The sequence below is a fragment of the Polyodon spathula genome, chromosome 26 (genome assembly GCF_017654505.1).
Source record: "Polyodon spathula isolate WHYD16114869_AA chromosome 26, ASM1765450v1, whole genome shotgun sequence".
NCBI lineage: Eukaryota > Metazoa > Chordata > Actinopteri > Acipenseriformes > Polyodontidae > Polyodon > Polyodon spathula.
In genome coordinates, this window is record NC_054559.1 from 19,567,220 (window position 1) to 19,587,435 (window position 20,216).

Sequence of the window (20,216 nt, forward strand, 5' to 3'; positions counted from 1 at the left end):
CGGGCTGCCACTGGAGGAGGACGTAGTAATGGTGCCACCCCAACCAATAACGATGCCCTCTGCGGAATCCCCAGTGATGACTGTCAGTCCCTTTGGAGTTTGTGCTGTTATAGCTGTTGCTGAGGGTGTGAGTGTATGTGTGTGTGGGGGGGGGGGGGGGGGGGGTTGTTGTGTTTAAGTGTAATTCTATTTCAGGATTTCACTGTTTTGTTCTGTTAGTGATGGCACAGTTGTGGAGATGAGAGATAACAGTAGATCTTCTTTAGTTTATTATTATGTTTTTTTTAATGTTTGCCTTATTGTTTTCTCCCCAGTTGAGTAATTATTTTTAGGGTCAGACCACCGCTACCACCCCTGCGCTGACTCGAGAGCGGTGAAGACGAACACACGCTGTCCCTCGAAGAGTGTGCTGTCAGTCGATCACTTCTTTACACACTGCAGACTCACCATGCAAGCCTGCAGGGGCCCGGCCAGACCACAGGGGTCGCTGGTGCACGGTGAGCTGAGGACACCCTGGCCAACCGAGACAAATTCTTTCTGGGCATCGATGAAAAATAATGTATATTATTTTTAATACAGCACAAAATAACATAAAAATGTATTTCAGCTTATTATATAATACGCCTGTACAGATATAAAAACAGATACTCAAAGTGTGGTTTTAATACGTTGTATTATTTACAATGAATACAGAAATGTGTGTATCATAATTTTTCCTACATTGAATCCAGTTTTTAGCTTGAGCGCTGTTTTTGTTGCCATGGCACCAGCAGTTCTCCCTCCGACAGTAATGGTCACTTCGCTTCAGGACTACCAGTTGTTATAAAATGGATCAAACAGTTTAATTTAAAAATAAATGAATACGGGTGCCTGAAAGGGTACGATTTAGGGGTATCAAATCACAACCTATGCAGGGCAAAGTGAAGCACATTACACAGAATGAAGAGCAAGCAGTTTTTACAGAAAACAGCTGGTGGGTCTGGTAGCAGGCACCATGAAAATGCATGCACCCTCGCACACCTGAGACCTATCGAACAGAAGTGCAAGACAGGTGAAATTTAGGGCATTGCTTTGTTAAGTGCCAACATTTTAATTGACTTAAGGGGCACAGAGGAACCAGGTAGAGAACAAAGGTGTGCCGCTACAAGCATCACATTGCACAGACAGTGAAATAATAGGTACTTTCAAGTAAGAACGAAAGAAAACAAAACAGGCCCGCTGTGGGTAAACATGTCAGGAACTACCCTCCCGTTCATGACTCAGGTGTAAATGAGAACACCAGGGAGCCTAACTGAACCCACGTTAACTGCACAGGCGGTGAACCTCAGCACATTAGCAGCTCCAGATTAATAGGAGATAAAGACATTGTTAAGTAACGCAGAACCACCTCTTTACAACCAGCGTTTATTTCTCAGCTCATTAAACTTGCAGCAGCTGGAGCGCCCTGTTTTGTCTAGTCTGTGCAGAGCTTGCCCTCCCTGATTACTTGTGCTGGCGTTTCAAAGTCCCTCGGCAGAGTTTACACTGCCATCTGGTGGCGCTTTGTGTGAATTGCACCCAGAGCTTAAAAAAAACACTGCTCTGTTCTTGGAATTTGGACCCCGGTCCTCCGTTGTCTTGTGGAACACAATCTTACACATCATTAAAATGCATTGTAGCGACCCAAATAACTGTACTGCACATCATTCTCTGTACAGATCTCAATGTGCAGTTTTGAAAGATTATATATATATATATATATATATATATATATATATATATATATATATATATATATATATATATAATTTTAAACATGACAGCACTTGGTAAATGGCATCACCCCAATAGGGTCTTCTTACTGGCTGCAAAACAGGTCAGTTATTAAAGGAAGCAGCTGGTTGGTTCCTGATAGGAAAGAAGGCCCTGAATGGGATGTGAACTGTTTTCCTCATGAACAGGATATTAATGCAATCACTAAGATATTTCTGTAAATATTCTGCATATTTCATGTCTCCCATTGTGTTTGCAGGGCTGGGGGCAGAAGGATGTATTTGCAGCATGACGATTTGAAGCTTTATATATTACAGGCATTTCATTTGCCTCATTAGATAGTATTTATATTTTTAAAGCATGTTACAGATTGTGCAGGGTCAAATATTTGAATATTTAACTGGAAAGGTATTTGGTGGCAAAAATGACCATGTTCATATTCAGAATTTATAAGTGATAAAAAAAAATGAATACATGAAGTCTGAAATAATTAACACACATTATTCTGTACAAACGAGTGTGGTCTCATCCTGTACTAGGCTTATTTTTACTCCTTAGATTGTATCATTAGTATTGTAATATGGCACAATGCTTCAATATTCAAAATAAAAGAATATTCAACCATTCATTTCAATTCTGAACTTGAAAAACTCTTGTTCTTCTCAGTTTCTATTATTCTGTCCAGCCCCTGTGTAAGACCCACATTGGTTGTTTGCCTATGTTGTAAACATCACAGAGTTACAGGGGCTACACTATTCCAACCCAAAGCAATCACAACTCATCTCCCATGAGATTGCTGTTCAGAGAGTGAGTTTCTAGTGTACGGGTCCCAGTCAGCACCATTATAATGAGCACCTCTGGAAACCTCTGACTGTGCCTCAGGTGGACAGGAAACAGCCTCCACATCTCACCTGGTTTCCGCGACTGTGGCTTGGGAGAGGTCCTCCATCCTGGTCTCTGGTAGGCATCCTGTCAGCCACTGGAAGACGTCACCGGGCTGACATGTGACTCAATCATCCCTGCTGTCGATTAGAATTGTAGCACAGGCCTGTTTGGATTCCAGGACCCCTAGTGCGGCTTCTATAGCTGTCCACTTCATGCCTGAGTGAAACCGAATGCCATTTTGTTCATTCCTTTCTCTTTAAGAACAGAAGAAGGTTTACAAACGAGAGGAGGTCATTCGGCCCATCTTGCTCATTTGGTTGTTAGTAGCTTATTGATCCCAGAATATCATCCCAGAATATTTTCTATTCTGAGTGCCCCTTTGTCTAATCTTCATTTGTGACCCCTGGTCATTCCTTGGCGGCACCCAAATCTATAAATGAAGCATCTTTATTTTATAGGAATAAATAACAAAACTATGAAACCACAACAATGGCAAGTGAATCTGTTTAACAGTCCTGAATAATATAGCGTTGCTGGGACTGGTAATCACAGCCCTGGGACACAGACTCCACAAGGTGCTGGAAGCTTGATATGGATTTGGCAGACCTGTGAACAAAAAAAAAATAGTTACCTTTTCACAAAGGTCCCCATGCAGGCTCATGGTTTATGGAGGTCCTGTCACTTATGGCTATCCTCGATGTCTTCTAGAAAAAAAAACAACATTATAACATTATTTTGTGTTATAAGATGAAGCTAGAGTAAAGACATTGGAGTTTCCTGTAGTAATATGATCCAAGTCTAAACTGTCAGGCTGATATGTAGTCATCTGTTTCAATTAAAGATCCATTAAACATATGTAAACATATCTAATAATAGCATTTTGACCCATTAGTAGTGCAGAAGGGTCATGTCATAAAGTCATTATCTGTGGTTTAAAAGGCATGTCATATGCAGACGGGCTAAAAGAATTGAATCTGTTCAGTCTTGAACAAAGAAGTCTACGCAGAGACCTGATTCAAGCATTCAAAATTCTAAAAGGTATTGACAATGTCGATTGTCGATTTTTCGACCTGAAAAAAGATGTATACCCTTGTATACCCTTTTCTGAAGAAAAACGGTGCAGATTTTATTGAACTGAAGGTGAAGCTCATTAGACCTAGCATTATATCTTGTTTTATGAATGCATTGCTTCATGGCAAACCTGCACCTATGCATTTTTGGTTGAAATAAAACAGTGCCTGGAATAAAGAGGGGTCTGTTTGCCAGGATTTGGGTTGTTTATCTGTAATGAGGGTTACTTACAAGAAACGGTTCACTGTTTTTACTCCAGGTGCTTTGCAAAGGAATTGTATCCTTAGAAGGGTATTGTTGTTTTAAGCTTGATTAAAGAAAATTGAAAGGCTTTTATATGTTCTTATTATACTTCAGTATCAGTTTTGATCTTTCCTTTAAAAAAAAAAAAGGAAATGGAAAAATCTCTACACCAGAGCAAAAGTTTACAAAACTTTTTTTTTTTTTTTTTGGGGGGGGGGGGGGGGGGGGGGTGGGGGGTATGCATGTAGTTACATTTTAGTTATAAAATACGCACAAAAGTTCGGTCAACGGAGAAGTGTCGGTCCTTCGTCCCTATAGGCCTCTCGATGGCCGGGGACTCTGGAGGACAAAGACCGGCCCTGCAGGTGTCCTCTTGAGCAGACAGGGTGCCTGTTTTCCCAATGCTTTGAAATGTTTGTGACTTTCCCAGCAGATGTGCTGTCCTGAAAAATGAAAAGCTATTCCTCCTTGCTTGACTCGTAGTGCAGGTCACAGATGACAATATCTACATCTAGGTCAAGTATGAGTTTAACAGTGCAGGGCATTGATCTTTATATGCAACACAAGCTCAGATCCTAGCTGCCACTACATTTCTCAATTAGCTACAGTTTGTTGAGAGTTTCAAAGCCTCCGAGTTTGTGTACATACTTAACAGCAATCATGCTGCAAAGTGACATCAAAGGGTTCAAGCTTCATGGCTAGTGAATTTATTCTGGAACCCTTTGAAATTAACTGCTTGGCAAAGACAACAAAAAGCCATTTGGCAGAACCTGTAAGACAGTGTTATGTGCAGAGGTCACAATAAATCCAGTTTGAAGAGCATGACAAACTTAATTTGACTTTCTGAATCCACCCCCCCCCCCCCCCCCCCCCCCCCACACACACACACCCCAGTAAGACTACAAATCATTGTCCAACAAGTCTTGAAAAATCTAAAATTTCGCACCTTGCTTAGTTAGATGGATTAAACGAAAAATAATCGCAATCTTTCAAGACGTCTTTCTCCTTCTCTTTGTCGATCAGCTGTTTAGTTTATAAAGTTCATATTTCATGTGTACTGTTGTGTTAAACTTGAAGAATTTATTTTGGTCCTATCGGAACCAAATCCAATAAATAGTTTCATCCCAGTTGGGAATGACACCCACATTTTTTTTTCACACAGGAAATGTTGCTCTGTATGATAATGAATATCACAGATAACTTTTTTTTTCCCAAAACTATTTCTTTATATGTGTATCCTGGGAAAAACATATATCTTTGTCATAATCAGCCTTTTTGTTTGTTACAAATCCTAGCTTCAGTTTCTTATAAGGCGCAGTGCCTCACAAGACACCCTGTTACAATCCTATAGCTGTTGTAATGTCCCATGTACCCTCATCCCTCCACCATAATTAAAGCTGTGTTTGTTTACACACTGATTGCCTAAATACTAGATAATGCCTGTATTTCTGCAAGTGTAAGGCTGTGGACGTTCTATTAAAGGTGAAACATGTTGAAATATTTACTGTAGTCTTTGCAAAATCCTTTAATTCAGTTTTTGAACAGGTTAAATCAATTATGTAAACTAAGAAAAACAATGTGCTGTTTACTTTCGAGTACCCCGTTAATGTGCACTCAAAACAAACAACCAAATCTTAAAATGTGGAGGAGGACATCAGGATAACGTTTTCCTAAAGGGATTCTTTATTAGATACCAGGGAGGAATTACAACAATCATGTCAAATTTTTATTGAATCACAAAAAGAATGGCAAGCAGACAGGAAGGCCCTCCGGCTATAGACGGCGATCAGCCATTATTAAGAAATGCTCAGATTAAAACCATGATAAAAACGTAGTCAGTGAGAGTGAGTGGGTCATACGTCAATTTTTTGGAGCGGTTTCTCCCAGTGTGATTCTGTCCTGGGCATTCCGTGGGGCCTGGGCTGGCCGGTATTTGTTTTTACAGTAAAATAAACGAACTATCCCCTTTCCAGCTCTTGTGTGTGTCTTTACTGGGTTTTTTTTTTTTTGCGTGCGCTCGTGTTGTCTTTGCAGGTGGGTGGATGAAAGGATACGGCTTTTTTTTTTTTTCTACCTTCCCACTAATTCCAAATAATTAACTATCTGGCACGAGCATAATTGGGATCTGCATGTCTTACTCTAATTAAAAGCATCCTCACTGGGCTAATATAAAAAAAAAAAAAAAAGGTTTTTTTTTTTTTTTTTTTTTTTTTTTTTTTTTTTTTGGAAAGCTATATGGTTAGCCACAAGCCAGGCATTTTAAAAACATGACATACTATGAACTGGTATTGTATTCTACTGCAGTCTGTATACAGTGGGGGTGTTTGTGCATGCAGTAGATCTACACATTGCAGGAGACCGGTATTCTAATTTTAGATTCTTCATTCCCCAGCCGTGCAAAACCCAAACCCGCAGCTCCAGCCTCCCAGGTGGAATTTTAAACGCTTTATTAACACATTATAGATTAAGGGAATACTTTATACAGTTCTCCCTAATATGTAATTCCTTACCTGTTGCAACATAATTCCTGTATTGTTTTTGCTTAGATTACTCACTTAATAAAGCTTCTGTATGCACTAATGCCCATTGCTGAAACATTGAAGCCTTTAAGAACAAGCGAATGTGTAATAATTACTTCTGAATATATTATATATATATATATATATATATATATTATATATATATATATATTGCAACGTTGCCCTTTTTGTCTGGGACCCTGTGTTTTAACTAAAAAAAAATTTAGCGAAAATTAATAAACACAAATGAAATTAAAACAAACGGGAAATAAAAATTTTAGCTCTCTTTTTGAGAGCTCTAACTAAAACATCACGAGTGCCCTTGGAACTAATACTCAGCCGATTCGGCAAACGCCTGTTTGCCTGTTTGCACCAAGACGGGTTGTTCAAACAAGTTATGCCACTACCTGGACACACACGCCAGTCGGGCTCTTCACTCAGCAGCCTCTAGCAGACTGGCTGCCTCTCTTAAATACCCTGCACCTGGCTCTAATTTGCAATTACCACCAGGTGCAGGGGATTAACTAAACAATACAAACAATTAACAATTACAAAAACCCTTAGCCCAATTCACCCACAGTGCATTTTCACATGGTTTTAGCAGGGAGGAATTTTAACCCCCTCCCTGCTATCTTAAATATATATATATATATATATATATATATATATATATATATATATATATATATATATATATATATATGGAAAGGGGCTACAAGGCTCTTATAATTGACTCTAAATATTTAATGTTAAACCAGGAGATTAAGAGAATAACTCAGCAGATATGACAACTCTGTGAATATTTCATGGTTCCAGGAAAAGGAAATCTCCCAGGCACAGGGTAAACGGATTGAGTTGTGAGGTAAATAACCCATTATGTTTATTCCTGGGCTCTAAATATTTGATGCCCATGCTGTATACGTATCCTGTTAGAATGACTCCTAGTATTTGAATGTTAATGCAATATCGGTAATAGTCCGTAAACAAATCAGTAAACAAATGATGTAACTAACAGATTTTGTTATTTTTGTATTTATTTTTGATTTGTAAAGCATGGTCTCTTCCATCTCTGCATGGTGCCGTGGTATTTCAGTATATTACGGATGTATTTAATTACATCTTTGCAGAGCAGTGCATTGTGGGTAACCGGGACGCTGTTGTGTATGAGCTGTGTTTGAGAGCTCTATTGACCGATACACCAAACGAGCGTACACAGGAGATAGCTGAGGTATGCCACCTTCCCCAACAACTGGAACACAGACTATGCTCATCGTCTGGTTATCCTGGCCAAAATGTTCATTTCACACAGCAAGTGCTATACAAAAACAAATAAAAAACAAATAAACAATGACTATATTTATCATTTGATAAGCAGGTTTGATGGAAGTGCATGTAATGGATCACACTGCCCATATTAGGTGGTTTAGGTACATGAGCAGCTCTCATTATTTTCTGTAATAATGCGCAATCGCTTCACTCCACCGCCCTCAATCGCCACGCCCTTCTGTTTTTTTTTTTTTTTTTTTTTTTTTAATTTAATTCCCCTTGGTTATTCACTGGGGTCTGTCGCTCTCCTGCAGCCGGCCATACAATGTGGCCTCAACCATATGTATCCCACATGTGTGTCACTCCCTGCACGTCGGCACCCATGTGCAATTTTGCTGCTTTGCACCAGTTTTTTTTGGACTCCACCTTCATTTTTCAGTAGGTTGCTTAGCGTTATGAGATAAACAAATATTAAAATATGGTTATGTTTAAAGACATGACCATCGCATAAAGCGGAAATGAAACAACTTGCATCGTAAATATTTTCCAGACACAATTTCAAATCGCGCTTGGATTGTAAATATTTTCCAGACACAATTTCAAATCGAGCTTGGTTATAAAGTAGCACCAGGCATGCTTTTCAACTCCTAATGCTGGTAAACTTCAAAGCTTTATCAGCTTTCTCTGACGCAATGTTTCAAAAGAACAATGAGCGGGATTGTTAGTACGAGACCAACACTGATTAAAAACCACACTGAGCTGAACTGAAGCCAATTTAAAGAAGAGCCCGCTGGCCCAGAAGAACGAAGAAACGCATTTCTCACGCCAAATAAAGCGTGTCGCGCAGAGTTAACAATCTGAAATCACAGAGCTGAAGTCCAATAGGCATTGTGCACTTCTTATTAGATGTTAATTAACTTATTGTGACTGTAGGTTATATTGATTTTTTTTTTTTTTCCATGTCCACATGTTGTAATGTGTTATTTATATCTTTAGTGGGGTTAGCTTTGTAATAGCCACCCATCCCTCTCTCTCTCTCTCTCTCTCTCTCTCTCTCTCTCTCTCTCTCTCTCTCTCTCTCTCTATATATATATATATATATATATATATATATATATATATATATATATATATATATATATATATATATCGATCACACATGATAACGGGTTCTGTACTTTTAAAAAGGATAGTTTTACTTGAACTGCCTAATACTATGTTTGTAAAGATATCATTAAAATGGTTTGGACTGGTTAAAATGGTTACCAACTTCCATTAGATAAGAGTAGGCCTTCTCGTTTTTTTGACAAACCCGCAAGCGGATTTCAACGGTGAGCGACCCAGTCCAGCTAAAAGCTATTTGAAGCGAAGAATTTCGTTTGTGTCACCGTGTTAAGCCATCATCAACAAGCAGCTTCCCTTTGTCTGTCAAAGCTTTGACAATGTGATGCGTGTGTGCCAGTTATTTTTTTAAGGGTCCTGCACACATTTTTTGGCATTACGCTTTGCTCATTAAAATCGTTTATTATTTCCCAGGGCATCTCCTCTTACCGTCCTGCACACAGCTTGAGGTACTTGGAAACTACTAATATTACCTCTTGTTGCAACTGCATTCACTAGAACCACTTGAGATAGAGAGAGAGAGAGAGAGAGAGAGAGAGAGAGAGAGAGAGAGAGAGAGAGAGAGAGAGAGGGGGGAGGGTGGACTCCCGAGATAGTGGAAGAGCAAAACTAAGGGACTTCAAAACAGATAAAAGCATCGCTTCAGTAACTATTTCTCGGCGCTCTGGCTGCTTGTCTTTCACTGTTGCTTGAAAAAGGCACAACCCATACTCTCCAAAAAAGAAAAAAAAAGGTAGGTTTTCTTAAATTAGAGAATACAATAAGATTACTTTTACAAATATAAGTTAAACGCTACAGCTTTAGAACACACGTGTTGTTGTTTTTAGTTATTGCAAATGTAAAAAAAAAGTATTTTCTCAACACAAATGAGCTTTTTGTGCGGTGCAAGGTGATACAATGTAGGCTCAAACTAGAAATAAAAAAAGACCCTTAGCATACGAAATAATATTCAACTTTTTTTGGTTTAAATTAATTCATTTTCTCACAATTGAGCTGACATTGCCAGAATTAACTAAGCTAAGCAACTCAGGCACCAGTAAACCATTGTTGTGGTTTTTAATATGTTTAAATGAAGGCTATTGCTTTTATGGAGAATTCCTTTGTGCTGTGGACTTACTTGTAACGGGAGTTGCTGTCTTCATTTCTCCTTTGATGGGATTTCTCACTGGAGGAGACTTCTAATATATATATAATGTGGATGCGTATACAAAATATTCTTCGATACACTGTATCTTTTATGTCAAACTGAGATATGTAACATAGCTATATTAAAACGTGTTCGTGTTATTATAGTGCTCTGTATGTTGCATGCAACGGCACGCACAGTACCTTTTTAGGCTATGGGCTGTAAGGGTTAAACATTTGGTTCTGGTGTGCAGTAATGGGTACACATTCCGTTTATATTTATAGATCATTCTTGTAAACCGATTAGCAATTTTCTGCACTTCTGCAAATGGAACTCAGTGGAATGTAAATTGAATATATTTCACATTCCTCTCTCAGCAATGTAGCGAATGAAATTTAAAAGCTGAAAATCGAAACACAGCTGAGCTTGACGCCACATTTCCGAGTTTAAAACAAGAGCGAGCATTTACTGACATTCAAGTTATTTTAATTAGAATTACAATGTACCAAAATGCAAATAAATAAATAAATAAATAAATAAACATTGATCAAAGCATGCGAATGTATTCAAAAGCATCAAACCAAAAAAAAAGGTTCTAAAACCTTATTAAGTGCCTGATTACAAAATGTGAAACCGAGATCATTTTTACTGCAGCGTCCTAATTCGGTTATTCGGTTATATACAGCGTTATACTCTATAATGATAGTGTAATACTAAGGATCAAGGAAGAATAATTGGACCTACTGTATTAACAATTGCACTCCAAACTGCTCTATCAAAGAGCCAATCTTACTATTAACGCGTGTCATTGAGAAACACGAACAGAGGCGCTGGAAGAATTTTTATAGTGGGGGTGCTGAAAAGCCATTGAACAAAACTGTAACCCCTGTATATGATGGTAGCCATGCAAAGCTAGCTGCCGCACCCCCAGCCCGCTAGTTCCAGCGCCCCTGCTCACCAATGGCTTAACAGATATCAACTGAATTTTCAGAGCAGGAAAGTCGTGGTAAAACACCACACATCAGAAGCCCTCTACACAGTAAAGCTATAAAGGAACATAGCATAAACTATTGCCCTCTGACGTAAAACACTTTTGAAACCGCCCCTCTCCGATTGAAAACAGTCTTCCAGGTTATAAGATGTGGGGTGTTTTAGGATTTATTGGAAATGCCTAGTCATTAGGTTTTTACCATGTGCACATAAGGCACTTATTTTCTGTTCTGTCATTCTGCCAGCTAGGCTGCACCAGACAATAGTGTATCTATCAGATAATCATGCCCTTTAAGTTCTTAAATGGATATTAGGGTACTATCCAGCTACTGTCTAAACATGATGTTTGTCCAGCTTTTGATAACGTTTAAAAGTTTAGCCTAAATTCTATCAAATACCCGTAAACTGTAAAGTCTGCGCAGAAAAAAACAGTGTAGACGAACCAGATTACAAGCTTCGTTGAACCTCACACACCACCAGATTCAGGAATTTGACTTTATCAGGTTGTGATCGCCTGGTTCTGATCAAAGACTGGCCCCTCGAAGCTGGAAGCCAGCCGTTTGATGCTCCCCGCCCCGCATGCTTCACTGTCAAACTCCAGTGATTGACCCTGTTAAGTTTGGATAATGCATTCCTGTGATGAATGTCATTCGCCACTCGTGATAACCCTATGTGGCTTTTTAATACTATTTTGCCTAAGAAATTAAAAGCCATCGAGTATCCTACCAAACCAGAAATAAGTATGTCAGACTTACGGGACTTCTAAGTAGTCTTAACGTGTTTATTTTGTATTTTTCCAACTTCGTTGACGCCCGATTAGGACCATTCTTGATAGCAAGTGATAGACAGGGTCTGTGAAAACAGCTGATACGATTGTAATTGGTGTTTTTTTTATCATTTCAGATTTGCTTTGATGGTTTTTAAAATATATTCTGAAGGAGGAGAAATATATAAAAATAGAATCGGTAATGTTTTCCAATATATTTAATGTGGCAATTTCCAATACAGATGTGTAAATATATCACACACAAAAAACAAAACAATGAATAACAGATAAGATAAAGAGATCGGCAAACGGCAAACGAGATAATAAATCTTCAACAGTCAGCACATCAAGGACGTCCATTACTCAGACGTAAGCAACTAAATCTGTCTATTATTCACAGTACTCTTTAAATCTAATTGAAAACATGCATATGCAGAGTACTGTAATACATTCAGCTCCAGATAGGGCACCAGGGTGATTCATTGACCGTTCGTTTATTTAGGATCAATAATTACCATATTAACTGTTGCAAAATGACAATTTTCTACCGCACCAGTTATTTTCAATCCATGGTGATCAATCATCAATAAAATACAGATTGCTTTATTTATTTTCTGTTGACATATATTAGGTTTCTAAGTAGGTCAATGTACAGTTTTCTTTGGCTTTGAAAAGGTTCGATTTTTTTTTTTTTTTTTTGTCTGATCTGGGAAAATAAACAAGCTGTATCATAGCAGTAGATTGGGTAATCTGAGAAAAATGTCTGCAACATCAGACAGGAAAAAAAAAAATACTAGACACATGTCACGTTTTATGGAAAGTTGCCTTATACAGTAAGCCCATGTTTTTAAAAATATCTTTGCTGGTGAGTCCTGTAAAATCGGGTCAGTGTAACAAAGATAGCAAACCCCATTCCAGATGGAAGTTCTAGCACTTTGGGTTATATTTATTGTACTGCTGTGCTGGCACACAATAAAAAGCGACCTCTGTTTAAAAAATAATAATAATAATAATAATAATAATAATATAATAATAATAATAATAATAATAATAATTCAATTAGAATACCACATTTTAAATTCAAATGCTTCTAGAAGTCAGCAGTACATACATCTCATCTTTCCAATAAGAGAAGCTAATTCTCAACCAATAATAAGGGTTGCCAAGAACAGCCTATAAAGTAATACCAACAGTCAATCAGTTCAACAGATTCACAGCAATGAAGACACACAGGACACCACTTGTTTGATTTTATATAGTCTTGTGGGTAGCTGGATATTTGACATTTAGCATGACAGTTGCCAGCAGCATACATATGCAGCGGCACTGGAACAATTTTTAAAGTGGGGGTGCTCAAAGCCATTGAACAAAACTGTAACCCCTATTTATGATGGAAGCCACGCAAAGCTAGCTGCTGCACCCCCAGCACCCCTAGTTCCAGCGCCCCTTTGGGCTGTATGAAAAGTATTGTGTTTAAAAGGCATTCCTTCCTTTATGAGATAATGCATCCGTCAAGCAGTTCTGTGTTTAATGAACACAGCTGTGTGACTCTGATCTGAACATTGGTTAAAGCAAACATCAAATAGACTCATCACACTCTGTAAATCGGTCGCATACCCTCCTCTTGTACAATTTCCAACTGTGTCCTTGGTCACTTCAAGTATGGGTTGGGTTTCATTTCGTCAAATTTAAAATTGTCTCAGTTGAGTTCCCCCTAATCCCTCAGCCACATCTTCAGTCCTTAAGCCCTCGGATGAGTCTGCTTGCTCTGTGCTAGATTCGCTCCAAGGCCACAACGTAACCACAATTGAACACTTCATTCCAAGTGCAGCGTTATACAAACCAGAACCTCCTTTGATTTGCACTTTACACCCTATAACCTGGCATTCTGTTTGCCTTTTAGACTGCTTCCCCACACATCTGTGCTGCTGACAGCTATGCGTTCATCACAGCACAAAGGCATTTCTCTGTGTGAGCCTGTTCAAATTCTTCTCATTTGGTATTTGAATCCTGCATTTTTATGACTGGTTGTATATACCAGACTAATAGCATTTGTCATTATGACATTAAAAAAAAAAACAGTGTTTCATTTAAAGAAACACAGCGCAATTACAGAACAGTAACTTTTTTCAATATTTATTTCCTGAATGATTACACTCATATTTGAATCTTTACGAATTCTCAAGGGAAGAGGATGCCAGGAAAGTAAACAGAATTTCAGAACAATTCCTTCTGTTTCTAGTTTCCTGTTTAGAAAAAAAACACTCTGAACCAAAGTTGGGTGGACTATATTGCTATATTGATGTTATCTTCTTTCCGAGCCCAACTCAAAGCATTTGCCCCGGTGCAATTATTAAAAACTTGAAATAAATGACTTGGCCTGTGTCAATTAGACTTTCTTCCCAGTGCCTATATATTGCGTGATCATCACGTTTTCAATGCAGCGACTGGCAGTCATTTGATTTCACATGGTGTTGATTGAACATTATTTAGGTATATAATACATAGCAATGTACAAAGTGTGGCCACCATGCTCCGCAAGCGAGCGTCTTAACCACAATGCAAAAGAGTCTGCACTCGAGAGCTTTGAGAGCTTGTAACCTCATCACACTGTTGGAACAGAATCCGTGATGGCTGTGTATCACACAGCACTGCCCGGTACACACAGAAAAGGGAGCAGATTTTCTATATGTGCGGTACAGTAAAGCAGCTACACGCTGTATGGACTTATATGCATGAGAAAGCAACCTGCACAAGGACACCAAGATAAGCTTAGTGTGGTTTAAAGTTCAGTAAGGAGGCAAGCAGGCCCTTGGTTTGTATTTGGAGTAGTTAAATATATTGCATCCTGTTATTCATGTCAACCTATCGATCAATAACCCACAATTTCTATTATTTTTGTGGTGCTTTATTAATGCAGCTTTATTTACAATTCCCACCTGCTAACGTTTTTATTTGTTTAGTTCAACTGCAGAGTTTTCCGAACGTTCAAGTTATGCACAGAGGAAATGTTTTTGCTAATAATTATTTTACTTCATGTGAAAATATTGAAGTACCCTTAAGTGCCTGCATTCTGGCTTGTTAATTGACATTACAATGCATGTTTATTCCATGTGTGCAAGGCAGGCTTTATTTAGGTTAAAGGGTATATAAGGACCTTTTATTTTAGTGTGTTACATATTCCCTTGTGTTGCTACAGCTGTTTACATAAGGTGTGTGTATTGTTTTTATTTATTTATTTATTTATTTATTTTTACATTTTGACCACTTTTTAAAAAAAAAAATTAAATTGTATTCCCTGCCTCATGTACCCACATGGACCTCTCAAAACAATATTTCCCATCATCCTCCTGCTCACATATGTAACTGAGATGGATTTACCAGTGAGCAGGAGGGTGATGGGAAATGTAGTTCTGAGAGGTCTATGCGGGTACATGGGAAGCCATCTTGAGGCTGGGAATGCAATTTAAAAGTTTACAAAAGTAGTCAAAATGTAAAAAAGAAAAAATTAAATCAATACACACATACTTTGCTTAAACAGTTGTAGAAACACATGGGAACATGTAACAAAAAGGTCCTTATGGACTCTTTAATGACTTTATTAAAAGATGTTTCTAGTTTTCTGTTGGATTATAAATATAAATGTGAATCTCATGTTTTTGTTTTTCAGATTAACCCGTGCAAAAGACTTGCCGTTATTTCCTTTTTTTTTCAGCTTTTTAAAAATAAGACCCGCCTACTTCAACCATGGATGGACATGCCTCTTTAAACAACACTACTTCAGGCCTCTGTTTCTCCACCAGGTTTCCTCCCATAGTCAGACAGAACAATACCATCACTTCCTACTTGTTCTCCACCATCTTCTCCGGCCTCGGCCTCACCTCCAACTTCTTTGCTTTCTGCGTGCTCCTGGGAGCCTACCGGAGAACCCAGAGCCGTTCTCGCTCGTCCTTCCTCATCTTCCTCTGCGGCCTGGTGGTCACGGATTTTGCCGGTCTGCTGGTGACAGGCTCCATTGTCATCACCTACCATTACAGTAACTTCATCTGGAAAGAGGTGGATCCCAACTGCCACCTTTGCAACTTCATGGGCTTCTCCATGGTCTTCTTTGGGCTTTGTCCGTTGCTTTTGGGAGCCGCCATGGCCATTGAGCGCTTCATGGGGATTAACAGACCCTTCTCCAGATCCTCCAACATGTCTAAACGGCGGGCCTTGTGCACCGTGATTTCTGTCCTGGCATTTGCTTGCTTCATCGGGATCTTGCCCATCATGGGCTTGGGCCACTACAAGCTGCAGTTCCCAATGTCCTGGTGTTTTTTCAGCATCACACCAGAGCCTGTGGACCAGATCTTCTCCTTGATCTTCTCCCTGGTGGGGCTGCTCTCCATCGTCGTATCCATCCTCCTCAACACCGTCAGCGTGGTGACGCTCTTCAAAGTGTGCTGCGATCGGGAGTCTGTGCAGCGCAGGAGGGACCACGAGGTGGAGATGATGGTCCAGCTGTTGGGCATTATGATCATCGCTTCAGTCTGCTGGTGTCCACTATTGGTAAGTTCCCCCTTATGAGATATCTCTTAAATACAAAAGGTCCTGTTCGTACATACTTGCATATCATGGCAATACCAGTCAGCAGAGTGTAAGGCGACCGTGGACAGCACTCATCACCTGTAATAGGGATGCAATGTTGAAATAATTAAGGATATGTATTTATTCTTCTGCTCAGAGTTTAGATTATGATAGCTAACTATTCAGCCAATATATCTCTTTAAACAATTTTGTAAATATTCATCAAAAAACATCCTGTTTGGCTGAAGTGCTTGAGCTCTGATTTTTCCTTTCTGTAGGAGTGGGGGAGCAGGTTTGAAAAGTTCACAAGTCAAATGAGCAGAATGTGTGCCTTTCAGACCACCTCACAAATAACCTCCATGCAACAAGGATTTAGCTTAGCCAGCTAAAGACAGAACTGCAAGATCAGGCAGTAGGTTATAAATGGTGTATTTTAGTGCTTGGAAACCACTAGGATATACTGTTTCATAACATACACCCCCTGCTACAGCAGTATAATAAAAATATACATCACCATGCCCCATCTCATGATCATGTAAAAATGCATTTTAATTACCAAATTCATTGAGAAAGTTGGCTGAGTTTTGTTTCTGAATATATAACCATCAAAGCCTTGGTTCACAAGATTGTATCAGCTGTTTATATTTCCTTCCTGGACATATAAGGTTCTCCATCCACATAATTCCTGTGCCTGAACCATGCTGATAACACTGAGGCTGGAGTTTATCTGCTAGCTGGACAGAACAGGAGGAACAGGAAAAGTGCATTAAGTCCCGCTCTGTTGCAACATATCCTTAAGAACTAAAACACCCACACCGGTTCCCAGAGCATACTTCACTATACTGTACTCCAATGACTTCAAACTGTAAAATGCTTCCCATATAGGAGCCTCAGGCTGCCTGCTAGACACAAGGTTCTGAGTTTTATAACCAGCTGTTTAATAAATGATCTTCAAGTGATCAAGTGAAATGAGCTTTGGTAGTCTCAGCTTAGCTCTATTAGGCATTTGCCCACCTAATGAAACAATGCAATGCAATGCTTAATACCTTGGTAGACCTTCATTAAACTCTTACAAGGTATACTGCAATTCTGACAACTGCAGGCATCCTCCGATCTCAGGAACTCTCATTTGTTGCTAAACTTGCATCCACACTCCTGGGGTTTTTTTCTACAAACTAACTGCAGCAGTTTGTATTCTGTAAGGGATTAACCAATTGTAACTGCAGAAAACAAAAAAGCAACAACTTAGTTGTTTAACTCAGTTTACACAACTAGGAATGGAGCATCCCTCTTCAAATATATACCAAAGGTTAAGAAAAAAAATGGTGCTCAACCGAGCCCACAATATTTTTAAACAAACCTAAACGAAATGAAGTTTTCCAGTTCAATAACCTCCACCATTACTCTCTGCTTCCCTGCAGATCTTCATTGCCCAAACGGTAGTGTCAAACGAGTCAACAGTTTCCAACCCAATAATGCGGAAGAACCTTCTGATCTACATCCGGATTGTCACCTGGAACCAGATCCTCGACCCCTGGGTGTACATCCTGTTTCGGAGAGCTGTCCTGAGGAGGGTGTACCCCAATCTGGGAAGGACCCGGGCCTCCATCATGAGCATGTACCCCATGATGACCACTTCGCTACGGAGAAAGCTGACACGCGTGGAGTCCATGCATCCCTGAGGGAGCAGGTCTTAAACAAAGCGCTATGGACAAGTGTGACGGTGGTCTTACCAAAACGGGCAGAGATATTCTGCCACGAGAAAAACGTCCAGCTGAAGCCCCTCGCAACATCAAAGTGTAACTCTCTTTCACTTCTGTGAATACGTTCCATCGAATTAACAATAACCACTGTGCATCAGCACGGGCATGCAGAACCGGTTGAAATGATACTGTGAAGGAGCATGCCGTAAATGCATAAGAAACACTGTGCTAGTGTATTATGGGTTACATAACTGGGTCCTGGTAGAGACATTTTCGTTAGTTAACTGCAGGAACTGGAGGGGGAATGCTGAACCACACGTGGGGGAAACCACTTGTGACAGTCAGCTTAAAGTACTGCAGGCAACTGCATTAGTGGATAGGAAATTACCTCCACCATATGTGAGTTTGGATACATAAGGATTGCATCAATCAAAGATGTGAAATTCCCTGATGTACAGCGGTAAAGGTTTAGGCTATGGTTTTGTTAGGTTTTTTTTTATAATAAAAGCAACAGTGCAGTTCACCAGTGAATGTGTGAATTTCCAGGACCTTCATGTTGTCAGTGGAGTACTAGTATTATATCGCAGTTTTGCAAGCACCTGCAAACGCACTGTTCCAACATGCTCCAGGCTGTCAACCATGACATAGTGCTACTTCTAGCCACAAGTCTTTTTACGGTATTATTCTTACCACTGCCGGTTTCAGAGTGTATCATGAAATCAGTGCATGATCTTCACTTGCATGTGTCGCAACTGGGAAAGCATTATAAATATAAACTGTGTTATATTCTGTTTGCACACAGGCTGATCCATTCAAAGTTTGAAAAAGGCTGCAAAGGAAACAAAGTGTGCTGTGGACCAGAACAATCAAATCTACACAGTCATGTAACCGCAATGGTAAAAACCTGCGGGGTGCACTTTTCAAATGAAGAACAAGAAAAATCCACCCGGGGCCTTATTACTGCCTTGCTTCCAAACAGAGTTCTGTGTTGTAAATACTCTTTGTGGAGACCCGGTGTCCTGACCTTTTCTTCTAGATGAACATCTGTTTCTGGTTTGGTGTGTTCTGCATTCCTTATATACAAGGACTGTGCTGATATATATATATATTAAGAAACGTATGGCATTTCTACATAGATTGATCCCATATATCAGGAGTCTCCAACCCTGGTCATGGAGAGCTAGAGGGTCTTCTAGTTTGTGTTTCAAACGAGCTCTCAGTTACTTAATTGAACCAATTATTAGCTTAATTAGTCAAGATTAACAGGTGTTCCAGATCATTAACCATTGATCATGTAAAGACACCTAGAAAACCTACAAGATTGGGGCTCTCCAGGACCAGAGTTGGGGACCCCTGCCATATATACTTAAACACACAAAATATAAAGAAAAACAACTACTGGTATAATTTGTTATTATTAAAGATCTTTTTTTTTTTTTTTTTTTTTTTTTTTTTTTTTTAACAAATAAACCCACTTGTATGAATAAAACGCATGTCCTGGATTCAGTTCCATGGCTCTTTCAGTAGCTCAGCTACAAAAGATCTGGTGGTTTCTACTAACATGGTCAGTACAAACAGCCGAAGAAATAGTGAACAAATTAATACCACCATCTAAAACTTCTGATCAAGATTGTGAGCATCTGCCTTTGATCGCACAGCAGAGCTGTCCAAATGGAACATCTCTGGCTTCTTCATAGCACATGTTTAGATGGAAATCTGAAGACTTGTTGGGGTGATTTGCCTCTGCCTTTTGGTCCCTAGGCGTTTCATAACACTCAGTTTATATTTCAGCCTCCAAGAAGAGTCTGCATGTATTGCTAGCTGTTGTACTGTACACAAAGACGCATTGTGAAACATTCTCCTAGGAAGTACGTGTCGAGTTACCAGTACTAGCCATCTGTTATTTTTCACTAGCAGTTAGAATCACTGTATAAAACTGAAACTTAAAATGAATGAATAAATAAATACAATCATGAATACAATGCTGTGGCAGGGAGGAGGATACAATGTGGCTGGACCCTTAATTGAATGATTGATGGTTAATTAGGTGTTTGAGAAGATCTGTGTGCTGTGGAGATTCTGTATTGGTCAGTGACTTCAGTGTGTCTTTACTATTGTTTTGTTTAAACTCTTTTTTTTCTGCTGCTTTGTTTATTTGTGTTCTGTTTGTGTATTAAAAGATCAATTGCGTGCATAACTGCAGTTTT

At 39.2% G+C, this 20,216-nt stretch overlaps 1 protein-coding gene across 1 annotated transcript; it reads left to right on the forward strand.

Moving 5' to 3' along the window:
• Positions 1-9,446: 9,446 nt before the first annotated feature.
• Positions 9,447-20,211, forward strand: tbxa2r (thromboxane A2 receptor). The gene is made up of 3 exons (XM_041229996.1): positions 9,447-9,591; positions 15,411-16,288; positions 17,728-20,211. The coding sequence occupies exons 2-3, from the start codon at positions 15,488-15,490 to the stop codon at positions 17,986-17,988; spliced, it is 1,062 nt and encodes a 353-aa protein (XP_041085930.1). The 5' UTR covers positions 9,447-9,591; positions 15,411-15,487; the 3' UTR covers positions 17,989-20,211.
• The last annotated feature ends 5 nt before the right edge of the window (positions 20,212-20,216 follow it).

Bases quoted from the DNA above. Each gene is read 5' to 3' on its own strand.
- tbxa2r (XM_041229996.1), top strand. From the start codon at position 15,488: ATGGATGGACATGCCTCTTTAAACAACACTACTTCAGGCCTCTGTTTC. The intron at 16,289-17,727 runs GTAAGTTCCCCC...GCTTCCCTGCAG, and splicing joins TCTGCTGGTGTCCACTATTG to ATCTTCATTGCCCAAACGGT.